This window comes from Cetorhinus maximus, chromosome 27 (genome assembly GCF_964194155.1).
Source record: "Cetorhinus maximus chromosome 27, sCetMax3.hap1.1, whole genome shotgun sequence".
Taxonomy (NCBI): domain Eukaryota; kingdom Metazoa; phylum Chordata; class Chondrichthyes; order Lamniformes; family Cetorhinidae; genus Cetorhinus; species Cetorhinus maximus.
Window position 1 is genome coordinate 28802139 of NC_135905.1, and position 23572 is coordinate 28825710.

Here is a 23572-nt window from a genome sequence, read left to right on the forward strand (position 1 = left end):
ACAGCTGTTTAAAGTACTTCTTATGCTTCCACAAAGCCTGAATTGCCTGTATACAGCAGAGTACAAAAAAGTAAAATGAATTTCTGCTCAAATTTTTCTGTGCCAACTACAGTACACAATGCTGCAATAACAAACTAAATTATTTCCCATCTGTAACATACGTGCAACAGACAGCAACTCACACATACCAACACCCATCATACGTGGCAAACTATTCACCATCCTGAAAATATATTCAAGCAATCTTTGCAATGAAGTTAGAGAGCAGCTGATAAAGGCACCACAGATTCAACTGCATGCCAGCACTTAAATGGAGGGACAGGATGAGGCAGGTCAAGCAATCTGAATTTAAACCAGTTGTAAACAAAAAGCAAAGGCTCTAATAATCTGCCGGGGTTCTGCTGAATTCTTACTGGTAAGCTACCAGGAAATGGTCAGGGTCTAGTTGCAGCAGGTCTCTGATGTTACAAAGCAAGTCATTAATTGGCTGTAAGGAGGTGGAACCTACGCTCATGTATCATCAGGTAAATGGGGTTAGGGAAAGAAGAGCCAGGAGTTCCCACTTCCCTGGCTCATTTCTGAGCTGATGCACTATTGAGGATTGGTGTGCCCAGTGAGATGAGATGCAATGATCAATGCTGAAAGCACAGTTTAACCGTTTATGAGCCTGACAGTAATGTGCTCCGATTGAAAGGGTAATGGGTGATGGTATGTTACAGATCACTCAAGGGGTTTGAGTTGCTGTGGCAACATGCACTTTTACTTGCATGTTGCTGACTGGAGCTATGGACAGTGATGGTGGAGGCTCCAATTATCTTTCCATCACATGGCTGACTAGGAATCGCCTCTAATCTTACTGCCTGCCATTGATGTATGTTGGGAGGATTTGCAGGTTGATAAATCAACTTGTTTGGCCATCAAGTCCTGCTGTGAGACTCGAATCCAGAACTTCCGGCTCAGAGACACGACCCACTGCACCACAAGACTTCTGTGGATAACAGGTAGCTGACTGTAAGTACAAGGCAGTAATCTAATCAAAGAGGTCTGATGGCCTCAAACTGAGACTGCAACTTAAGTAACTTATAGTTATCTACAGAATACTGAAAGGAGATGCTCTCCTTGAAGGTACTCAATAGAAGATATAGTAGTTCGTTATATTTTGTGTTATCCAATAATTTGACAGATGGGTTTACTCTGGGATCTCATGGTAAAGGTGGTTGTGGGTGAACTTTGTCATTTCTGTCACATTAAAACACTGATAAATTACTGCAAATTTACATAGAAAGTTTATTTATTTTTTGACATGGGTTACCAGGGCAACTGCTTTGTTATGAGTGACTTAAGCAAATTTTGTTTTTTATTGCATGGCATTCCGTGATTTTAACTGGAGTTTTTGGGTATCGTGTTCAAAGATTCTTATCCTTTTCATGAAACGTACAAAATGAGTGGTTTTGACTGTCCCCAGGTGCCTTTCCCATTCTTCAACTTCTAGTGCTGGTGGGAAGTGAACGGCAGTTTGTTCTAATTTCCCCTCACCTCATCATTTTAAAACAAGCTTTTGGTTTTAGAACTCAATTTGGGTGGATGACCGCAATCCTGGAAAATATTATGAGGAAAGCAAAAACAAAAATACCTGGAAAAACTCAGCAGGTCTGGCAGCATCTGCGGAGAGGAACACAGTTAATGTTTCGAGTCCGAATGACCCTTCAACAGAACTAAGTAAAAATCGAAAAGAGGTGAAATATAAGCTGGTTTAAGGGGGGAGGGGGACGACGACAAGTAGAGCTGGATAAAGGGCCAGTGATAGGTGGAGATAACCAAAAGATGTCACAGTCAAAAGGACAAAGAGGTGTTGAAGGTGGTGATATTATCTAAGGAACGTGCTAATTAAGGGTAGAAAGTAGGACAAGCAAGGTACAGATAGACCTAGTGGGGGTGGGGTGGGGTGAAGGAATCGAAAAAGGCTAAAAGGTAGAGATAAAACAACGGATGGAAATACATTTAAAAATAATGGAAATAGGTGGGAAAAGAAAAATCTTTATAAATTATTGGAAAAAAAGGGCGGGGGGGGGATCGGAAAGGGGGTGGGGATGGAGGAGAGAGTTCATGATCTAAAATTGTTGAACTCAATATTCAGACCGGAAGGCTGTAAAGTGCCTAGTCGGAAGATGAGGTGCTGTTCCTCCAGTTTGCGTTGAAAGGAGTGTTTGGGCTTTGGACGGTGAGGAGAGGGGAAGTGAAAGGGCAGGTGTTACACCTTCTGCGGTTGCATGGGAAGGTGCCGTGGGAGGGGGTTGAGGTGTAGGGGGTGATGGAGTGGACCAGGGTGTCACGGAGGGAACGATCCCTGCGGAATGCCACCGGGGGGGTGAAGGGAAGATGTGTTTGGTGGTGGCATCATGCTGGAGTTGGCGGAAATGGCGGAGGATGATCCTTTGAATGCGGAGGCTGGTGGGGTGATAAGTGAGGACAAGGGGGACCCTATCATGTTTCTGGGAGAGAGGACGGTATGAGGGCGGATGCGCGGGAAAGCACTTCTATGTTCTGGGAAAGCACTTGATTAAGTTCCTTTGAGGCCATGCTTTCATATTGCCAGTTTGGCTGGGACAAACTTTGCCTGGGCATTAATGAAGAGGAAGCAGTTGATTCTGCCGAGTCCTACCTTTTCACTGCCCTGTTCAAAATAGTTTCATGTGTGGGATAGGCATGCTTGGCAACATGTGTATAACACGGCTTCTCGCCATATTAAATGGCATCTGCTATTTATAAGTGCACAGACTAAGCTTCTCTAAATCAGCCCAGGAGCTCTTAATCTGTACCTTATTGCCAACCTTTGTAGACACTTTCATATCATTTGAAAATTTAATAATGGCATAATTAATGTTTTTCTCTAAATCACTAATGAAAGTAATTAAAAGTAAAGGCTAAGGGCATAGAAAGCTGCACTTAATTTAAAAAGTCCAAAGGCCATGGACTGAATTTGAGTTGGTTTGACATTACAGTGCATGCAAACACCACTCATGTTCAACAAAAACTTGCATTTATACAGTGCCTTTAACATAGTAAAATGTCCCAAGGATTTTCACAGGAGCATTATCAAACAAAAGTTCTCTCTTTATCTGCCTCGGAGTCATTAGCACAGGTGAACAAAAGGTTGTTTAAGAGGTGGGTTTTAAGCTAAACCTTACAGGAGGAAAAGTGAGGGAGAGAGGCAGAGAAATTCAGGAAGTTGATGCCAGAGCTTTGGACATAAGTAGTGCATAGTGTGATTAAAATATGGCATGTATAAGAGGCCAGAATTGAAGATCTCAGAGGGTTATAGGGCTGGAGGACGTTACAAAGATAGGGAGGTGGGAATCAAAGGAATTTGAAAACAATGATAGGAATTTTAAAATTGAGAAATTGCCAGACCAGGAGCCATGGTGTTGTGATTGATAGAATTCTGTTAAGCCAAATGTACTAAGGGATATTAAGGCAAAGGTGGGTATATGGATTTATACCACAGATCAGCCACGATCTCACTAAATGGCAGAATCACAGAATTGCTACTATGCAGAGGAGCCCATCATGTCTGCACTGGCTCTCCAAATGAGCACCATGACTTAGTGGCATTCTCCTGCTTTTTCCCTGTACCCTTGTAATCATCTGTTGCCATCTTGAATGCCTCGAATGAACTTGCCTCCACTACACTTCCAGCCAATGCATTCCAGGCTTGAACCACTCGCTGTGCAAAAAAGTTTTTTCTCACATCACATTTGCTTCTTTTATAAATCACTTTATATCTGTGCCCTTTAATTCTCGATCCCTTGACAAACAGGAACAGTTTCTCCCTATCTACTCTATCCAGCCGCCTCATGATTTTGAACACCTCTATCAAATCTCCTCTTAGCCTTCTTCTCTCCAAGGAGAACTGCCCCAACCTCTCCAATCTATCTTTATAACTGAAGTTTCTCATCCCAGGAACTATTCTTGTAAACCTCTTCTGCACTCTCTCCAATGCGATCACATCCTTCCCATAGTGTAGCACCCAGAACTGTACACAATACTCCAGCTGAGGTCTAACTAGTGTTTTACATGAGCTCTGTATAACCTCCCTGCTCTTGTACTCTATGTCCCTATTACAATGCCCAGGGTACTGTATGTTTTATTAACTGCTCTTTCCACCTGTCCTGCCACCTTCAATAATCTATGCACATATACACTCAGGTCTCTCTGCTCCTGCACACCCTTAAGAATTATTTTATTTTGTCTCTCCATGTTCTTCCTACCAAAACGAATCACCTCACACTTCTCCGCATTGAACTTCATCTGCCACTCCACCTTGTCTATGTCCTTTTGAAGTTCTATACTGTCCTCCTCACAGTTTGCAATGCTTCCAAGTTTGTATCATCCGCAAACTTTGAAACTGTCCCCTGCACACCAAGATCATTAACATATATCAGGAAAAGCACAGGTCCTAATACCGACCCCTGGGGAACTCCACTACAAACCTTCTTTCAGCCCGAAAGATATCCATTGACCATTACCCTCTGTTTCCTATTACTCAGCCAATGGTGAACAGGTTGGAGGGGATAAATGGCCTTTCCCTGTTTCTATGTTTCTATAAGTGAATGAGACTTAAGATATGGTCAGCATAGCTTAGGATGAGCTCAAGTTTACTTCTGATCCTTTCAGGTCTGCCGTGTTGCCTACATCACAACAGTGGGCACACTTCAAAGTAACTTATTGGGTATGAAGCCTTTGCAATGCCCAGGTGTCATGAAAGGCGCTACAGAAATTCAAACTTGTTCTTTCTCGAACAAATGGAGGTGACATGTGTGTGAACAAGAATCCAGGCTTCAGAAGGGACCAAGGAGGAATGTTGTGATAAATGAACGACCAACATTAGAGAATGCGAAGCCACTTTGGTACAGATACACTCTCTCAAAACTGGCACCTTTGGGACTGAGGCCGTGCTAGATTTTGCTGAACTTCAGGTTGGGCACTTTGGGCAATGGGCAGTTCAGGCCAATCTGGGTTGGGTGAGGACAACAGTCGCTTAGAGCATGGGGATAGACCAGCGTGTAAGTGGTGAATGGCATAACAAGTCCACCGCCATGTAATGCCTAGCCAAATTGTCCAGGTAATTTCTTTTTAATTGAATAAAATATTTTTAAAAACGATGCATGGCACATTCCAAGAATGTCAGGTTTTCTCTGGATTTTAGACAGCTGGTCTTGAGAGACTGTACCTGGTAATACATAAAGCTATATGTCCAGTCAGAAGACACCAGGAAGAGAGAGAATGGCAAGAAAAATTGTTCACATCACTGACGGCAACGCTGCTCTAAGTTAAACTTCTTCAATGAACTATTTTGTTTACTTGCTTGCAAATGTTATTTTTAGACCTGACCCTTCCCGAGCAGACTCCACACCCTGTAATTACAGTGCATGCTATTCCTCTGGCCTGTAATATAAAAAAAGAATTCACAGAGCTTTTCCACATTTTTCAGCTACAAAAGCCAAGCTCTACTTTAACAAGTCTGATCTAGATTTCATAGAGCTGCTGTGCAGAATTTTGATGCAAACTTAAAAGAAATAAAAGAGAAAGGAAGCTGGTCATTTTATTCCCATACGTATGAAGTTCAGGTGAACTATTGCCAAGGCAGCTCCAGCTTATGATTAGCTGCAACAGAAGGTAACTAATTTCAGCTGATGAAGTCATAGGTTCGTTAGATTGCCTTCGCCCTCTTGCCTAGGCAGGATTGGGCGTGGGACGAAGAAGCAAAGAACAGCAATGGCCCCTACTTCTTTCTCCATTTTCAGAGTGCAATGTAGAACATTTGTGGCAAACTTTGCAACCCAAAGCAGTGGTTTTCAAACTAGTTTCTACACGTGGCAGCTGCCTGCAAAGATTGGCACACTCCCAAGGGATCCACTGTACTCACCTCTGAAAGACTGTCTGCCAGCCAACAAAAAGCTGTACTATCACAGCAGAAAGCATTGCAGTACAGCACCTGAGTGATAACTGGAGGTGCTGTGCTTGTGGCACACAGTACATCCAATTCCAGACAGACAGAGATCTGATTACTTTTCAAATCTTTTAGGATCTCTTCACGTGTCTTATATTGATGGTCCTTTGTTCTGGACACAACCACACGTGCAAAGAGTTTTGCCACACCATATTTTAGAAAATCTTTTACAGGTCTCCTGTTAATCTTATCTTTTTAAGAGAGAAAGAGTTCCAGCCTGCCCAATCTTTCCTGATAAGTTTGATCCTCTTAATACTGGTAACATGCTTTTAAATCTTTTCTGCACTTTCTTCACAATTCTTTTTGTAGATCGAGACTAGAAAAGTACGCAACATTGCAAATGTGGTCTAGCCAAAGTTTTAGATTATTTTAACATTACCTCCCTTTGTAATCTATTCCTGGGATGAGAAGGCTGTCTTATGAGGAGATATTGAGTAGACTGAGCATTTATTCTCTGGAGTTTAAAAGAATGAGATGTTTCATGGACATGTAAAAAATTCAGTGAGGGAATGACAGTGTAGATGCTGAGAGGCTGTTTCCCCCAGTTGGAGAGTCTAGGATGAGGGGTCATTGACCTAACCCTGAGCCCTTTAGATCTGAGTTAAAGAAAAATTTCTTCACTCAAAGGATTGAGTCTTCAGGATTCTCTAGTGTGGCTGTGGATGTTCAGTAGTCGAGTATGTTCAAGGCAGCGTAATAGATTTTCGGGCATTAAAGGGATCAAGAGATTATGGAGATAGGGTGAGAAGAAAGTAGAATTAATGTGAAAGTTCAGCCATGATCTAACTGAATGGCAGAGCAGACTTGAGGGGCTGTATGGTATACTCCTACTCCTATTTATGTACTCATTCCTCTAGTAAAAAAAATGCCAGGCACCTTAAACAAGGTTAATCATTTGTTTAGATGTATATTTGGCTGATCTAACAGGAGTGGTTGTATGTGGGGAAAACTCAGCTTAGACTGAATGCCACTTTTGCTCCAATCTCTCAAACCACCACCCTAATAATTTTCCACTCAAGTCGGACTACATGTGCGGGGAGTCAGCAGGAAAGTGGAGATGAAGTTCAAGATCAACTGAATTGTGGAGCAGGCTCGATGGGCTATATGTTCTATTCCTGTTCTTATTTCTTGTGCACTCACAACATTAATTCTGTTCTCAGCAGATAAGCATTTTAAGACGACTGTTAACAGCTATAACAAGCCTCGGTGAACACAAAACAAATTCCAATAATTGTAAAGCCTGAGGTGTGAAAGAAGAACACTTAAAATTAGTGCCCCACAAAAATAAGCATTTCGAAAACTACACTCTGCCTTCACTGTAACATAGTGCACAAGAGCCAAGGATGTTGCATTTGAGGTGTACATTATAGGGCATAATTGACCACAATATACCAGTAAGGGCAACACGATGCAGCAGGAAAAACACAGTCTTATAACAATATGCTGATATTCATGTTTGCATGCTGGTTGTAATCAATCTGTAAACACACATGAAAACACATTTGCAGATTTGTTACAAGATTAGAAAGTATCAGATATTAAAAAGAGGGTAAATAATAGCAAGGTACAGTGGATTACATAAGAGGTCAGAAATGCATGATTTATACCAATATTGTTTATATAAATGGAGACATCTCACTATGCAAACACAGCAAGTGGCATTATTGCAGAAAAATAATTAAAAATATTAAAGGGAAAAGTGAACCCCATTGAGAAACTAGTTCTCAGAATGTATTTACATTTAAAGTTTCAACTCACTGACAAGCAGCAGTTTTAGTTTCTCCAATCATAATTCACCTTTATTGAAACTCCATCTTACAAAAACCATTTTCTTGCATCCTTTCCTGACATCCCTAATGCTCATGTGGCTCTGGAAACTGTTATTCCTGGCATTGGATACAGTTACTATGAAGTTCAACAGGGCTTTCAGTAGCTGGGAAAAAAATCTGCACCATAAATCACAGAGGTGCTGGAGCTGCTCACACCATCAATATATGTGCTGAAGGCCTATCCCAGGTCGCTGAACTGTTAAAGTGTACCTCATAGCTTCCCCTTACCTTTTGGAGACTCTGTAAGTTGCAACTGTCAACTGGCCAGTCAGAGGGTCATGCACTGTGGCACGCTTCAGCTACAGAGAGAGAAAGGACAAATTTAATCCTGGAACAGCCAGATCACCACTTGTTAGTGGAATTCTGGAAGCCTCCGATTGGTCAGGATATGGGAGAGAAAAGGAAGAAGGAGCAAGTATTACATCTGGGACTGAGTTCCAATTCAATGTCCTTTCATTTTTAAAGGTTGGTTTTCCTCAAGCTCAAGGTGAAGATGGAGGGGAGAATAATGGGTGATTGCATCTGTTTAAGCTGCTTGCATATACTAGAACCACAGGTTCTAACTGCATGTTTTGCATTTCATCGACGTGTTGACAATTCAGCCCTGCTCTTGGTGGTCACCTTTCCCCCAGCTACACGTCGGTGGATGCCAGTTTCCAAACATGCATGGTTTGAACAAGATGCAGCAGCTTCACTGTGAAGAGGAGCCAGCACAGCTCTCGCTTACCTTTTGCTTATTCTGTAATGAGCTGTCTCCAACACTCCAGTTATTGGGTTAGAAATGGTGGCTCGTCTCAGCTGTGAAGCCAACCAATCAGAAAAACAGAAACATGATTACCAACTTGACGGAATGTAGAACAGGACCAATCAGAATCCTTCCAGTGGAAAAAAAAAATCTATTACTCTGGAATGATCACCCTTGGGTCATTCCTTCACAATCTCTGGCTTGTGTGAGTGCAGTTAGTGGTGGCAGCAACAAACATATCTTTGTAAAACTGAAATTCTCAGAAAGCCAGTTTGGAGCATGACTAACAATCACAGCACTTGTGCTTCTCAAATGACGTGAATAGTGGTTGGCTTAGTAATTTTTCAATTTGACCATTAGTTTACCATATAAGTATGCACCAAAATTCTTTTGGTAACTAATACAAGGGCAAGTGTGATTTCATGTTCAAATGAGGCTAATGTGCATCAAATACGATTTGTGAACACATTTCAATTTCTTTTGACCATTTAAACTACTTCAAGTGTTGCATTATCAAAGATTTTCTCTGCCTCTTGGCTCAAAAGTTCAACAAGACAGTTCAAATCCAATCCTTAATGGCTACTGATTTACAGTACAAATCATTTTTATTAAATTCATGGGCAGGGTGTGGGAATCACTGCTCATCCCTCATTGCCCCTGAAAAGGTTGTGGTGAGCCACCTTCTTGAAGCCAACTGAGTGGCTTGCTAGGTAATTTCAGGGGGCAGTTAAGAGTCAACCACATTGCTGTGGGTCTGGAGTCACATGTAGTCCAGGCCGGGTAAGAATGGCAGATTTCCTTCCCTAAAAGGCATTAGTGAACCTGATGGGTTTTTATGATAATCTGATAGTTTCACAGTCATCTTGACTGATACTAGCCTTTTATTTGAGATTTATTTAATTAGCTAAATTAAAATTCCCAGCTGTCATGGTGGGATCTGAACTAATGTATTCAGATGATTAGTCCTGGCCTCTGGATTACTAGTCTGGTAATGCCTTATACTATGCAATTACTATGTCCTATAGAACTGCAATTAATTCTGCATTAATTGCCACTAAATGAGCAGTCTCATTAAGGAAGGTCAAAAGATGAAGGATTTCAAACATGGGTTTTAAAACCAAGGTTATATGATTTTGTGGCAAGTACATATTTCTTCCTGCAGAATGGAAAAAGCCTTTCTGTGCTGTCTGAAATGGTTGCACAGAGACTAACAGAGAATTAAGAATCATGCACTCCACTCTGGACTTGTGCAGATCCTACACTATTCCATCAGTTACACAAATAGAAGCCAAATGCTCACCTGCAGGGTCTTAATCACACAATCTAACACAAGAGGGTGAAAATCGGTCATTTACTAACACTTAATGGGTTGAATTTTGGGTGCGAGATACTGAAAATGTATGTTTCACTGTCTTTGTTAGGGATGGGGTTAAAAAATATATTTAAAACAATTTTCTGTTGCATTGACGCCATTTCAAAGACAGCACAACATCTGCACTGGCTTGGCAAAGTTCATTGGAAGGATGATGGCTGTATACTCAAAGACCTGTGTGGTCACTGGGTCACAACTTTCTTGGCTTTCTTACTTCCACCACAAGGACACCTGCAAGTAAGACATGAAGATGGTGGACATTGACACTGAAACTGAGACACAGTCGCTGACAACCGTGACTTCTGGAGGCTGACTATTTGGAAGGGCATTGGAAGAGGAAATGAAAAGCTTAGCTGGCTGACAAGAGGCTCCAGAGAAAACAGAGGCCAGCAAATCATGCACCTCTCAGCACCCTGGTCTTCCTCTGCAGCAAATGCAGCAGAGGCTGCCATGCCAGAGTGGGGCTCCTGAGCCACACCAGGCGATGCTTAACACAAAGTTGATCATCATTACAGCACAAACCGCTGTCTCACAAGATGGAAGGTTGCCACTACAGTACGTATCACTGTCCAAGAAGGCAGGGCAGTGGTCTGCACCCAGGTCTTGAATCAATGTAGCTCTGATGTCCTGCACCCACATGGTTAGTTCAGAGCAGCTGCTTTCAGAAGTGGCCAAGGCTCAACTTGACCTGCTGGTGGTGAGGGCCTTCCAAGGGTGGGGGGGGGGGAAGTAAAAAATAACACACAGTAGATTTTGTTGAAGGGCAGATCACCCAAGTTTGCAATTGGCATTCTGCACCAGAGCTGGTGAACTAACACACTAAAGACGCCTCAGAACGATGTGATGTCTTACCCTTGGCTTTGCTAACTCTTTCACTCGCTCAATTTCCTGGTCAGAAATGATATCAACGAAGCGGATAATTCGAGGTTTGTCCCATTCATCCTGCTGTTTCACAGGCTTCAGAACGTACGAAGGATTTCTGTTTGCATCTGAATAACGGCAAAGGAGCTTTTTCTGCCTTCGGGGAGTCTGCATGGAAACAGAAGACAGGCGTTTGGATAGTGCCATGTAACATTTCTTGAAAGGTTTCAAAGCACTTGATACCTCGATTTAATTTTGAAGTGCAGAAACCATTACAAAGAGAAATACAGGACCATTTTGTGTCAGCAAACTGACAGGACAGGAAGGACAAGGTCATGAACATTTTGCATCAAATACAAAACATTTTGGATGCTGATCCATTCTTTGGGCCATTACTTCTGTGGAGTGGCAATCAGTTGGATTGCCACTCCACTCCTAGTTACTTATACTGAAATGCAGCTGCACCTTTCCCACCCGACCTTCCGGCTCGAGGCTGGGCAAGAGAAGTGCAGTGCAGTGGGCTCTCGAGGCTCGAGTACAGTGGAATAAAGGGAAAGGAAAACACGCCCCCTTTTTTACGGCACTGGCTGCCGCAAAGCAGGTAATCTTAAAGGTCCAGCCATGTTGAGAAGCCAGGGGGAAGCTAAGTGTGTAAGATAAGTGGGTAGGATTGTGAGGGTGGGGGGGGCGACATGGGTGTCGGGTTGCGGGGGTTGGTCAATGGAGGCGGGTGATTGATAAGTGGAGGCATGGTTGGTGAGGGTAGTCGGGGAGGTGGGGGAATAATCAGGGATGGGAAGGGCAGTCGGGGTGGGGGTGTAGTCATGGGGAGGGTCCCATGGGAGAGGGAGGGTGGGTAGGGTAGTCAAGGAGAGAGTCCCACAGGAGGAGGAGGGGGTAGGGTAGTCAGGGGTCCCATGGGGGGTCACTAAGGTAATTGGAGGTGGAGATGGCACTTGAGGGTAGTCAGGGGTGGGGAGAGTAGTCAGGGGTGGGGAGAGTAGTCAGGGGTGGGGAGAGTAGTCAGGGGTGGGGAGAGTAGTCAGGGGTGGGGAGAGTAGTCAGGGGTGGGGAGAGTAGTCAGGGGTGGGGAGAGTAGTCAGGGGTGGGGAGAGTAGTCAGGGGTGGGGAGAGTAGTCAGGGGTGGGGAGAGTAGTCAGGGGTGGGGAGAGTAGTCAGGGGTGGGGAGAGTAGTCAGGGGTGGGGAGAGTAGTCAGGGGTGGGGAGAGTAGTCAGGGGTGGGGAGAGTAGTCAGGGGTGGGGAGAGTAGTCAGGGGTGGGGAGAGTAGTCAGGGGTGGGGAGAGTAGTCGGTGAGGGGGGGCGGGGTCCTGTGGTGGGTTCGGAGGGTAATCAGGGGTGGGGGGGGGTGTGTGTGTGTACAATAGTTACCCAGAAGTTAGAAGTGGCTTTAATTTTCTAACTTTTCCTGGTAACTATTCCTGTGAGACGGTCTGAACCACCGAATGGCTGTGATTTAAATCAGAGTATCGGATGGATCTCAATGCAGGGCAATTGCCCAATGGAAGTTTTGAGCTTCCCAGGCAATTGCTATGCAATCCTGAGGCGGGGACTTCCATGGGGTGGTCCCTCAGCACACCTTTGGGGTACACACCCCTCCCCCGGATGTGACGCCCTGGAGATTGGAAGTTATGGGCTTTTAAGACTCCAACAACAGATGAGAAACAATGCCATATACATTGCCTACACAACCAGGCTAACTCTCCAAAAAAAGAAATAGCAAAATCAGGAATATCACACAGCCTAGTGCTACTCCAGGGGTAGCTTGGCACACTGACTCAGCCAAAACACTGCAATGTCCCGAATTAAGCATTTTTCAGCAACTTTGTTTCCCCACTTTACTCTTCTATCCTTCCAGCAGTCTACTGATGCTTTGCCCAAATGACCATTCTTCATATGAGTCTAGACAGCAAGCCAACAGCCTATTCAATTGTGGGCAGTAACACAGCTAGACCCCATCTAATTCTCAGCCAACATCCACACGTCACTGGATAACAATCAGTAATGAGATTCATGGCCAATTCTTCCCTTTTATAGCTTGGCAACAGTGACAGATTTGCTGAAAGTTCTGTAGAACACGTGCCTTGCATTTGAAAATAATTGAAAGAATGATTTTCATTTATATAGCATCTTTCACTGCTTCAGGATGTCCCACGACCTCAAGCACTTTAAAGCCAATGATGTACTTTAAAGCGTTATCACTGTTGTAATATAGGAAACACAGCAGCCAATTTGTACAAAGCAAGGTCCCACAAATGGCAATACAATAAGTGACCAGGTAATCTGCTTTTGGGTGGTGTTGGTTGGAGGATAAATATTGACAGGTCACCAGGGAGTGCTGTGGGATCTTTTACTTGCTACTTGAGAGTGCAGATGAGCCTCATTTTTAACATTTCATCTGAAAGATGGCATTGCTTCAGTACTCCACTGAAATGCCAGCCTAGATTAATGTGCTCAAGTCTCTGGAATGGGGCTTGGACACATGACCTTTTGACCCAGAGGTGAAAGTTACCACTAGGCCACAGCTGAAAATGTCTCTTATCTCCTTCATCCATTTGATTTCCTCATTGGTGGAAATCACGGGAAGAATCTGTCACCTTCCTCATTTATTTAGCTTGTGCACATCATGTAATACATTCTATGCAAACTTAGAAGCAAAACACAGGTCCTGTAAGTAGTAAATCTCCAGCATCCAGGAACCCTTCTCATTCAAATAATTCACCTACCAGTTTGATACCTTCTCCTCGGCACAACTTTTCATATTTTTGTCTCTCTGGTAGGTAATCATTTGGGCGCTCTCTCTTCGTTTGTGAAACATCCCCTGATTTGTTTTCTTCGGTCTTCTGGGCTACGCTTGACGTTTCTTTTTTCTGGTCAGCCATCATATACTCAAAATACCTCAGGTTTCCATTTGCTCGCTGGTGCTCAGGATCTACAACAGAGGTCGGTGTAAGATTGTTCACAGAAATTTTATCTGCTCCCCACACTAAGTTAAATACAACTTTGATGAATGAATTTAAACTCCGCTGTCTAATGATTGCTGCAATTTCACCCCCACCCCATGCAGGAAGCTTTTAAAAACAAACAGTCTTTATTAAAACTACTTGCCACAGTTATATCAGTTCTTGCACCATCGATTAAAGCAACAAGCAGAAGACAATTTCAAAGACATGCAGCTCATGATACCACATTACTGTCCTCTGCTCTTGGGTTTTGCTTCTGTGATATATGCGAGGCAGGGCATAAAGCACAGGATCCGTAGTAGATGCACACTGGTGTGTACACAGGCCCTTGGTACTTCTAATTATAACTCTTTTACACAGAAAAGGGGAGCAACTGAACCTTTAGGATGTAGATATATAAGTATATTCAGTAATCCTAGAGGGGAGCCATGTTCAAATTGTGTGTGTGTTGGAGAACCAGATGTTGCTTTTGTTGTTTCTCCGATCCATGCTCCCCTTGAATATGGCTTCCCTGCTGGCAATGGTGAATTTAACTTTTTGATTCTTTGGAATATTTAAGAAAGGACTTCAAGACAAAGGTTCAAACATTAGAGCTTTACAGTGGGGGGCTGGGGGGGTGGGTTTGGTTCCCATGTATGTTCCACCCTGTCCAAATAAGTTAAATCCAGCTACATTTCAAACTGTTTTGGTCACCACCCAGGACCTTGCCAAAAGTAGCGATTCTACATGCATCAATTTTGTCAGAGCATGTTGGAGGTTACTTAACTATAGAGAGGGGATATTTCATCACAGCCCAAGTTTATCCTTATCGAATGCCTTCTCAAACATACACCTAATAGGAGATATTAATTGGAGCATTTCTCCACATGCCATCCCTTCTTAAGTCCTTTAATAGAACAAAAATCAACTCAATGATGCAATTAATTCCTTAATTCTTCTGGGTATTTGAATCCAGCATTTTTTTTTTTGGCAGACTCCTGTTCTCCTTTGGACTGAATGGTACACACAGTTGATAATAGATCAGAGATCGGTCTTGTTTCAAATCTTAGCAGTCCTTACCTGATGTGGCCTACATGTGACTCCAGAACCAGAGCAATGTGGTTGACTCTTAACTGCCCTCCGAAATGGCTTAGCAAGCCACTCAGTTCAAGCGCAGTTAGAGATGAGCAATAAATGCTGACCTTGCTAGCAATGCCCACATCCCATGAAAAGAATAAGTTTTAAAAAAAATATTGATATATGGGTGTTTGTGTTTGGCTTATAGTAATGGCATTGAAATTTATAAACTGCTGTTGGGCATAGCTTACCTCTATGTCAACAAAATACACATTAGCTGTCTCATGCTGACACCACTTTAAAAAGGTAGACAAGTCACCTCTATCTAGAAGAACCACTTAACAAATGCTAGCTGCAAAATTCACATGGTGCTAGAAACAGCTGATAATGAATACTTCTTCCAAGATGCAAAGCAGATTCAGTTAGTTTTTGATTGCAAACCCAACAAGGAATGAGAGTTTGTTCTAGCAGGCATTTTAGTCAGTGTCTGACAACTCTTACCATCACAGTTCACCTAAAAAGACATGCTCTCTTTTAGCTCTACTACAGCGCAGATAAATGGAGGGCTCTGTGAATTTGTGATATAAAAATGCTCCTTGAAGAACACGGGTTATTTAAGGTGCTGCAGAGAATCATATGGTTGTTCTGCACTTCTATTGTTTTGTAGCAGATTTTGGAAGCTATAATTTAGGTATCTGACCCGGTTTGACTCTTTTTTCAGCTAATTTTATTTCTTATTAAATCAGACATGCAGTTATATATTATCTGTTAGGTTGAAGAGACCTAGAGTGTACAGTGATAACCTTGGTTATTTCTAGCATACTTGAATAGTCTGGTGTACTAGATTACTTTGGCCACATGAATTAGGCATTTAGCTTATATATTAGTCATAATTCCATTTGTTAAGGAAATAAAAGTTACAGATATTAAGTTGCCATTTTTTTCATTGGGTATTTTATGATTATAAGTTACTTACTAAATGTGTGAATACAGCTTTTCCCATAAAGTGATTTTCAAACAGCGGTAATCCTTTACTGGGTTTCACTTCAAACTCATCTTTTGTCAGGACTGTGCCCCATCTTATCTTTATTAACTGTAGTTTTGGAGTTCCTGCATAAGGAACCTTTCACATCATATCCTTACCCAGTTTCAGCAGTCTCTTTGTGAGCTCTAATGCCTTGTCCAGATCACCTTGCTGATACACTGCGTAGCTCAGGTAGTCCAGTACGGTGATTTTGTCAATGGTAGATACCTCACCAGCATCCAGCTGTTTCAGTGCCTGCTCCATCCACACTTCTGTGTGGTAGTAATCTGTATCCGTGTAGGCTACTTTGCCCAGCTCGTAGCAATCTTCTGCAGTGAGTGATGTTTTATGCTTCACACCTGAGAGGAAAAGAGAATTATGCCTTTGCCTGGATAGGTCAGACAGACAGCGAATAGCATTTGCAAAAGGGTTTCCAAACTTCAAATTTAAAATTCTTATCCTTGTGTTTAATAAGCTTTGCATGGCCTCAACCCTCCCATTAGTCACCTCTTGAAAGCTTAAACTTACCCCTCTCCAAATTCTGATCTGCTGATGCCACATCTTTTCCCCCTGTATCATCACAGACAACTAGCTGTCTAAGTTGCAATCTTGAATTTCGCCCCAATTTCCTCCACAAGATGTTCTTTAAAATCTAACTCTTAAACCAAGGTTTCCATTATACTTTGACATTTCTTCCCCCACTGGTTCACTGCCCAATTCCTTTATATCTCTGTGGCACACCTTGGGAGTTTCAATGGTAAAGATGCAATGTAAATGCAAGCTCATGCTTTTTGAGCACATGTTGACCATCACTGAAAACAATGATGTTGGTCAATAATACAGAAATTCCAGAGAGGTTACAGAGAATTTCCCATTCGTTTGAGGGAGAGAGAAATAGATCTAAGACTAGAGTTTTAAATTTAAACAAGGGCAATTATGAGGGCATGCAGACAGAGCTGGCTGAAGTGAACTGGGAAATTAGATTAAGGGGTAGATCAGTAGAGATGCAGTGGCAGACATTTAGGGAGATATTTCAGAATACTCAGAAAAGATACATTCCAGCGACAAAGAAAGATTCTAAGGGAAGGCCATAAAATCTGCGGCTAACTAAAGAAGTTATAGATAGTATCAAATTGAAAGAAAAAACATATAATTCTGCAAAGATGAGTGGCAGGTCAGAAGACTGGACAGAATATAAAGAACAGCGAAAAATGACTAAAAGATTAATAAGGAGGGGGAAATTAGAGTCGGAGAGAAAAATATCTAGAAATATAAAAGATAGGAGTTTCTAAAAGACCATAAGACGTAGGAGCAGAAGTAGGCCATTCAGCCCATCAAGTCTGTGCCACCATTCAATGAGATCATGGCTGATCTGACAATCCTCAACTCCACTTTCCTGTCTTTTCCCTATGACCCTTGATTCCCTTACTGATTAAAAATCTGTTTGGTTTGAAAGTTCCATTTGAAGACGTACTTCCTGACATCACCCCGCTTGTCCTGGCTCTCATTTTACAGTTCTCCAACTGCTCCCCCACCCCCACCAGAGGAAACAGTTTTTCTCCATCGATACTATCGAATCCTTTAATCATCTTAAACCCCTCATTCAGATAAACCCTTAATCAGTCTGTGCGACCTGTCCTCAGAATTTAACCGTTTTGACACAGAAGCCCATTCGCCCAGTGTATAGGTAATTAAAAAGGAAAAAAGTAGCCTTGGTCTTCTAGAGAGTAAGAATAAGGAATTAATAATGGAAAATGAAGAAATGGCAGATGAACTGAATAGATATTTTGCATCTGTCTTCACTGTAGAAGATACAAATAACATCCCAGAAATAATTGTGAATCAGGTGGTGAGGGGGAGGGGGGAAACTTAAAACAATTACAATCACCAGGGAAAGGGGTCTGAGAAAATTATTAGAACTAAAAGCTGACAAGTCCCCAGGTCCTGATGGACTTCATCATAGGGTCTTAAAAGAAGTGACTGCTAGATAGTAGATGCATTGGTTGTAATTTTCCCAAATTTCCTAGATTGTGGAAAGGTCCCATCAGATTGGAAAATAGCGAATATAACTCCTCTATTCAAAAAAGGAGACAGAAGGCACGAAACTACAGACCAGTCAGCTGAACATCTGCTGTAGGGAAATTCCTGGAGTCTATTACTAAGGAGGTTATAGCGGGGCACTTAGAAAATCTCAATGCAATCAAGCAGAGTCAACATGATTTTGTGAAAGGAAAATCATACTTGACTAATTTATTTGTGCTCTTTGAGGAAGTAACAAGCAAGATGGATAAATCCATCCTGTGTGCTGTACTTAGATTTCCAAAAGACATTTGGCAAGGTGTCACATCAAAGGTTACTATGCAAAATAAGAGCTCATGGTGTAGGGGGTAACATATTAGCATGGATAGAGGACTGGTTAGCTAACAGGAAACAGCGAGTAGGGATAAATGGGTCTTTTTCCGGTTGGCAAGACATAATGAATGGAGTGCCATAGGGATCAGTGCTGGGGCCTCAAATATTTACAATTTATGTCAAAGACTTGGATGGAGGGATCAAATGTGTGGTTGCTAAATTTGCTGATGACACAAAGATAGGTAGGAAAAAAGTCGTGAAGAGGACATAAGGAGTCTGCAAATGGACATAGGTTAAGTGAGCGGGCAAAAAATTGGCAGATGGAGTATAATGTGGGAAAATGTGAACTTGTCCACTTTGGCAAGTGTACATTTTTGGTCTCCTTATTTAAGGAAGGATACAAATGTGTTAGAAGCAGTTCAGAGAAGTTCACTCGACTGATACCTGGGATGCAGGGGTTATCTTACGAGGAAACGTTGGACAGGCTGGACCTGTATCCATTGGAGTTTAAAAGATTGAGAGGTGATCTTGTTGAAACATAAGATCCTGAGGAGACTTGACAGGGTGGATGCTGAAAGGATGCCTCCCCTTGTGGGAGAGACTATAATTAGGGGACACAGTTTAAAAATAAGAGGTTTCCTATTTAAATGGAGATGAGGAGAAATTTCTCTGAGGGTCCTTAGTCAGCGGGTCATGAATCTTTGGAACTCTCTTCTCCAGAGAGTAGTGGGGGCAGAATCATTGAATATTTTTAAGGCTGAGTTAGATGCATTCTTGATCGAAAGGAAACAAAGGGTATAGGGATGACAGCAAAGTAGTGCTGAGGCCACAATCAGATCAACCATGATCTTATCAAATGGCGGAACAGGCTGGAGAGGTGAAAGGTCTACTCCAGCTCCTAGTCTGTATGTTTGTATGTATGTTCATATTTTTATCGTAATTACACTTAGTTCTGTGGAAATGTTAATTTGGCAGTATTTTACTCTGACCTTATTCAGCCACTTTCACCTCTCCCATCAGGAGGTCAAACTGCTTTTTATTATGTTTACTGGCATGCTAGTGCTGCCAACTCACAACTAACACATATTCAGACAATACAGACGTTCCCTGCCACACATTTTAGCAATCCCTGCAAAGTTACTTCGAACTTGTTGCCATCTGCACAAAACCTGCTGTGTCATGAGCCAGTGGCACTACCAAATCAAAACATAAGATCGCTGCATACCTGGCAAGTTTCCCCGAGAAATAGTCTCTGCATCTAGTTTGTATGTATCCTGGAGACGTATCAGAGCCTTGGCAGCTCCAGTCTGATCTTCATCGTTTGGCAAGTGCTGTCTTTGAATGGTGAGGTTAGAAATGAACCCTGCAGAGACATAGGGTATCAAAATTTACACCAGACCAAGTACCTGTAACATGATATTCTGTTCTGGTTCAGTAGAGGGAATGAGATGAAATGGCAGGTTAGCTTATTCTCATTCCCCCCTCCTCTGTTCTAATTTGTAACAACTTTTCTTCTGTGAAGGCTTTTCTTCAAGTGCTAAACTACATGCAAAGGCAGTGCAAGTTCATTCATTATCAGTTTTACTTTTCTTCCCTGTCTTCTCCCTCTAGGGCAGGATTTCACCTTTGCTTGACTCTTCAGTGCAGGTTAGTGAATCTCCACAGTGCTTTAGTTCAACAATGTCTTTATGACACATTGCCCTCCAAGTCTCAAATATGCTTTCTGTACTTGGGCAGTTCTTCCTTGTGGAGAGGCCTGGGAAATCTCCACAAATATCATCAATAACCTGCCTGGTTCAACTTCCTTAAAAGGTGCTGTTGCACCGAAAATGGATTCTCCATCCCTACTTTTGGCTGAACACCAGATGAGTCAAGAGAGACAAGCTGCACGCTGTCAGGAGAAAACAGCAGAAGTATTAACAATTTGCTGGGAATTAAAATGGGGGCCTGGTTGACCTCCACCCCCTCATGCTTGAATTATAGTTTTCAAACTAGAATCTGAGAGATCATCAGATTTCAGCTTTTTTGGAGTTAAGCACATCATGTATAGTGGCCACTCTGGCTCAAGAATTCAATATTTTATATTCTTTTGGTCTTTTACCTACTAGCATGATTTTTTCTGTTGCTCTATATCAATAAACTTTAGTGAAATGATTTCCCGCAATGATACCAGGATTTCCTTTGGGTTGTTGGGATTCCTTTGGGAGTTGGGACAGGGGACTGCATTGAAGTGTGTCAATATTTATAGGGGGTTCTCCGTAAAATCACATAGTCTTACTTGCTGTCTTGTTCCAGAATGTAGAAAGTCAATTTGGGGCAGAGTCACTGGAGTGAACTTAGGCCTCACTATTCCAATGGAATTAGCATGCTGGATTACCAATGCAGTGTGTTAACCTCAGATCAAACTGGCCACAGTTTGTACTCTCTCTTGTTCCTTCAGGACCTCCTTTTATCAATGGTAGGTTTTTTTCTGGATCCTCAGAAGTTTCATTAAGTTAAAATATATTAAGCACTCTCTAGTGGTGAGAGGGCTGTCAGCCAACTTTCGGGTGGGTGGCTCGATTGTTTGTGGCCTTGCTCACTTCTCAGCTAATGTCACCCCAAGTCCATTGAGGAAGCAAGTGCCGTATCTCACACATCAGAATGTGGGAAGCCTAGATATAAAGCAGGGTTGAAGGCGCTTCAGGAGTAAAGATGTTCATTTTAAGTCAACCATGCCTGCGCTCATGGAACTTAGTAAGCTTTCGATAAGGAAAGATTGGAATGCTATCTCAACTTTGTTCAGCAGCTGAAGCTGCTTAATGCCTCAATCACGTTTTTTTAATAACACTTCCATTAGTGTTACTAAACTAAATAACACTAGTTATTCTACTCCATCACTACAATTCTTCAAAAAGATTTTATGGCTGCCCAGACATTTTCGATTGAGAAATAAGAGTGAAAAGTTCAGACATTAATCTTTTTTGTTAAGTCTTGTATTTGCCCATGCCAGGCTTGCATCCAATTTACAATGTGGTTCGGTCCACTGCCTTTTGCTGCATAGCCATCTGCCAAATGAAGTTAATTGAAAAGTTTAGTGCAGTAAAACTTTTGGCTACTGCACAGTTGAGTTTGAATTGCCCGCATCACATTTAGAGACTCCTAGCTTTTCTAGTGTAACTATTTTAATATGAAACCCAGCTGTTTTTAACTGGAATTTATGAAGTGCAGATGTGAACTTGACGTGTGGAGTTGGAGACAAACAAAATAAGGTGCAGGTTCCTTTAAGTAAAATGTTATGAGTTTCTAGAATACATTCTCCTCTAGAGTCCAGACAAAGACCTGATTCAATCTTGGATGATAATCCTTCAAATGCACTAATGATGAAAGAGGAACTGAAATGAAACATTGGGCTTATTCCAGTCAGGAAACACTGGTGGAACACTGAACCCATTTATTAAAAATAACCTTTCATGACTTCCTTCTTCTATGACACACACATTTCAAAGCCAGTCATAAACTAAGAATCAAAAATAAAGTTAGTCTGATACATATGTGTGTATCCTATTCTCCATCAATGCAGAGAGAGAGGCACTGAGTGAAGAGCAAGGTTGTGGATATTGGGCAGACAGCATTCATCAAGGAACTGAAAAAAAAAAGCATCATTGGTGGCAGGTCAGCAATACTGATTTCTTTTCTGCAGGAACTCTGGGTGCTAACAGGCAAAAGGAAGTTGCAAAACATGTGCACATACCTGAAACAACATGCTACTTGTTTTTAATCAAATAAAGATGTTTTGATCAAACACGGAAAACAAACTGCCGACAGCAACTGGTACTGGATTTAGCACTGCTGCCATCACACCATGAAACTGTAGGCCATGACTGCCTGTGATCTTACTGATTTTAGCTGTGGCATCATGATGAGATTCCAAATATAAACAAAAGAAAGTACAACTAGTGCAAATATCCTCCAAGGTAACCCTCCCAGCTGCTTCACAGAAATGCTGGTAAACTCCAGCAAAGGAGGGGAAGATGCTTGTTTTAAAAAATGTGAACATTTCACCTTCAAGCAAAATAAAAGTTGCTTTGACCACGTTTGTAACCCTCAGACTTACAGTTTACACTAGAGGTATCAAAGTATTTAACAGATTTGTAAGATAAACACAAGTGCTTAGAATGCAATTGATTTTCATACTTCAGTTTTTGCCAATAGTTTTTATTTTGCCTATTGCGCACAGGTTGTCTGGGGAAGAAAGGGTTCAGGTAAATGTCCTAATACAATAGGTCGCTGTGAAGAGATCTACAGATTGGATTGTCCTGTCCTCCCAGATGATAGGGATACCAAGAATGTGGGTTTTGTGGAGAAAAATATAAGGGGAAATGAGTGAAGGGCCAAAGAGGAGGAGGAAATGAGGGGGAAAAAAGGACGTTGTTTATTAGTCTGCTCAGAAAAAGTTGATTAGCCACTGACCATCTGACATGTCCTTGAGAACCAAGTTTTCTAGCTCCAACCATTCTGTGTTCAGTCGTTTCATCAATTTGAAAGCATTCACTGGGTGCCCTAGGAACCCTTCTGGATCTTTGGTGGCTGTCTCAGTAAGTCGGTCCAACTTTTCCGCCCACCTAGTAAGATTGGGAAGAAACTGTTAGGAACTAATTAAACCTTTATTGATATTATTATACGTTAACACACATCCCGATGGTTTGGTAAACACATCAGCCAAACACAGGGAGGGGGAAAAGAAAACAAAAGAGAAAAATAAAGCACTGGAAGATTGGGAGCGAAATGCTATTAAACAAAGAAAATTGGTTACCGTTTGATTTCACCCAGTTTGTTCTCTTCTGCTTTAATGTAGTCTTTCAATGATGTCACCAGATCTTTCTCGGTGTATAGCAGATCCGTCATCTGGCCTGCCCAAAGACAGCAAAACAGATTTACCCAAGATACTTTACATAAAAGAGTAATTTCATTATCCAAGCAAGTTAACAAGATTTTTCTATGAAACTGAAAATATTCTTTGTTTTTTTTTAAAAAAAAAGTTCACACTAACTTATTTTGTAAACCTTTATGTTAAAAAATACTTTGATGCATGCAGGCATTTTGAAAGCTGCAAAAAGGGCATTCACTATTCAAAGACAAGGGACGGATTGGCTAATTATCCAACCCACCCCAGACTGCCTGCAAAAGCAGTGCTGCTCCCATTTGCAATCAGAAGGATTCAAAGATATTTTCCTGTGATTTTCACATTGCTTCTCACCCCACCCAAACTGATGCTATTTTCTCATTGGGAATAATAATATGGAATACTGTCATGGTGCCACTGTTTACAACCATGCAATGCTCTGGAATCTTGATATTC

The 23572-nt window shown here is 41.9% G+C and overlaps 1 protein-coding gene across 8 annotated transcripts in view; it reads right to left on the reverse strand.

Annotated features, from left to right (window-relative positions):
• Positions 1-23572, reverse strand: part of p4ha1b (prolyl 4-hydroxylase, alpha polypeptide I b) — a 91711-nt gene that overhangs the window by 36041 nt on the left and 32098 nt on the right. For 6 of the 8 annotated variants that reach the window (XM_078530972.1, XM_078530966.1, XM_078530971.1 and 3 more), the window contains exons 3-9: positions 23027-23123; positions 22684-22835; positions 19457-19594; positions 15999-16238; positions 13563-13768; positions 10809-10985; positions 8567-8637 (exon numbers count right to left, since the gene is read on the reverse strand). In XM_078530972.1, the coding sequence (XP_078387098.1) occupies positions 8567-8637; positions 10809-10985; positions 13563-13768; positions 15999-16238; positions 19457-19594; positions 22684-22835; positions 23027-23123 (1081 nt within the window). Of the gene's footprint in view, positions 1-8067; positions 8139-8566; positions 8638-10808; positions 10986-13562; positions 13769-15998; positions 16239-19456; positions 19595-22683; positions 22836-23026; positions 23124-23572 lie in introns of all 8 variants that reach the window. The other 2 variants (XM_078530970.1, XM_078530965.1) reach the window with 1 other exon arrangement.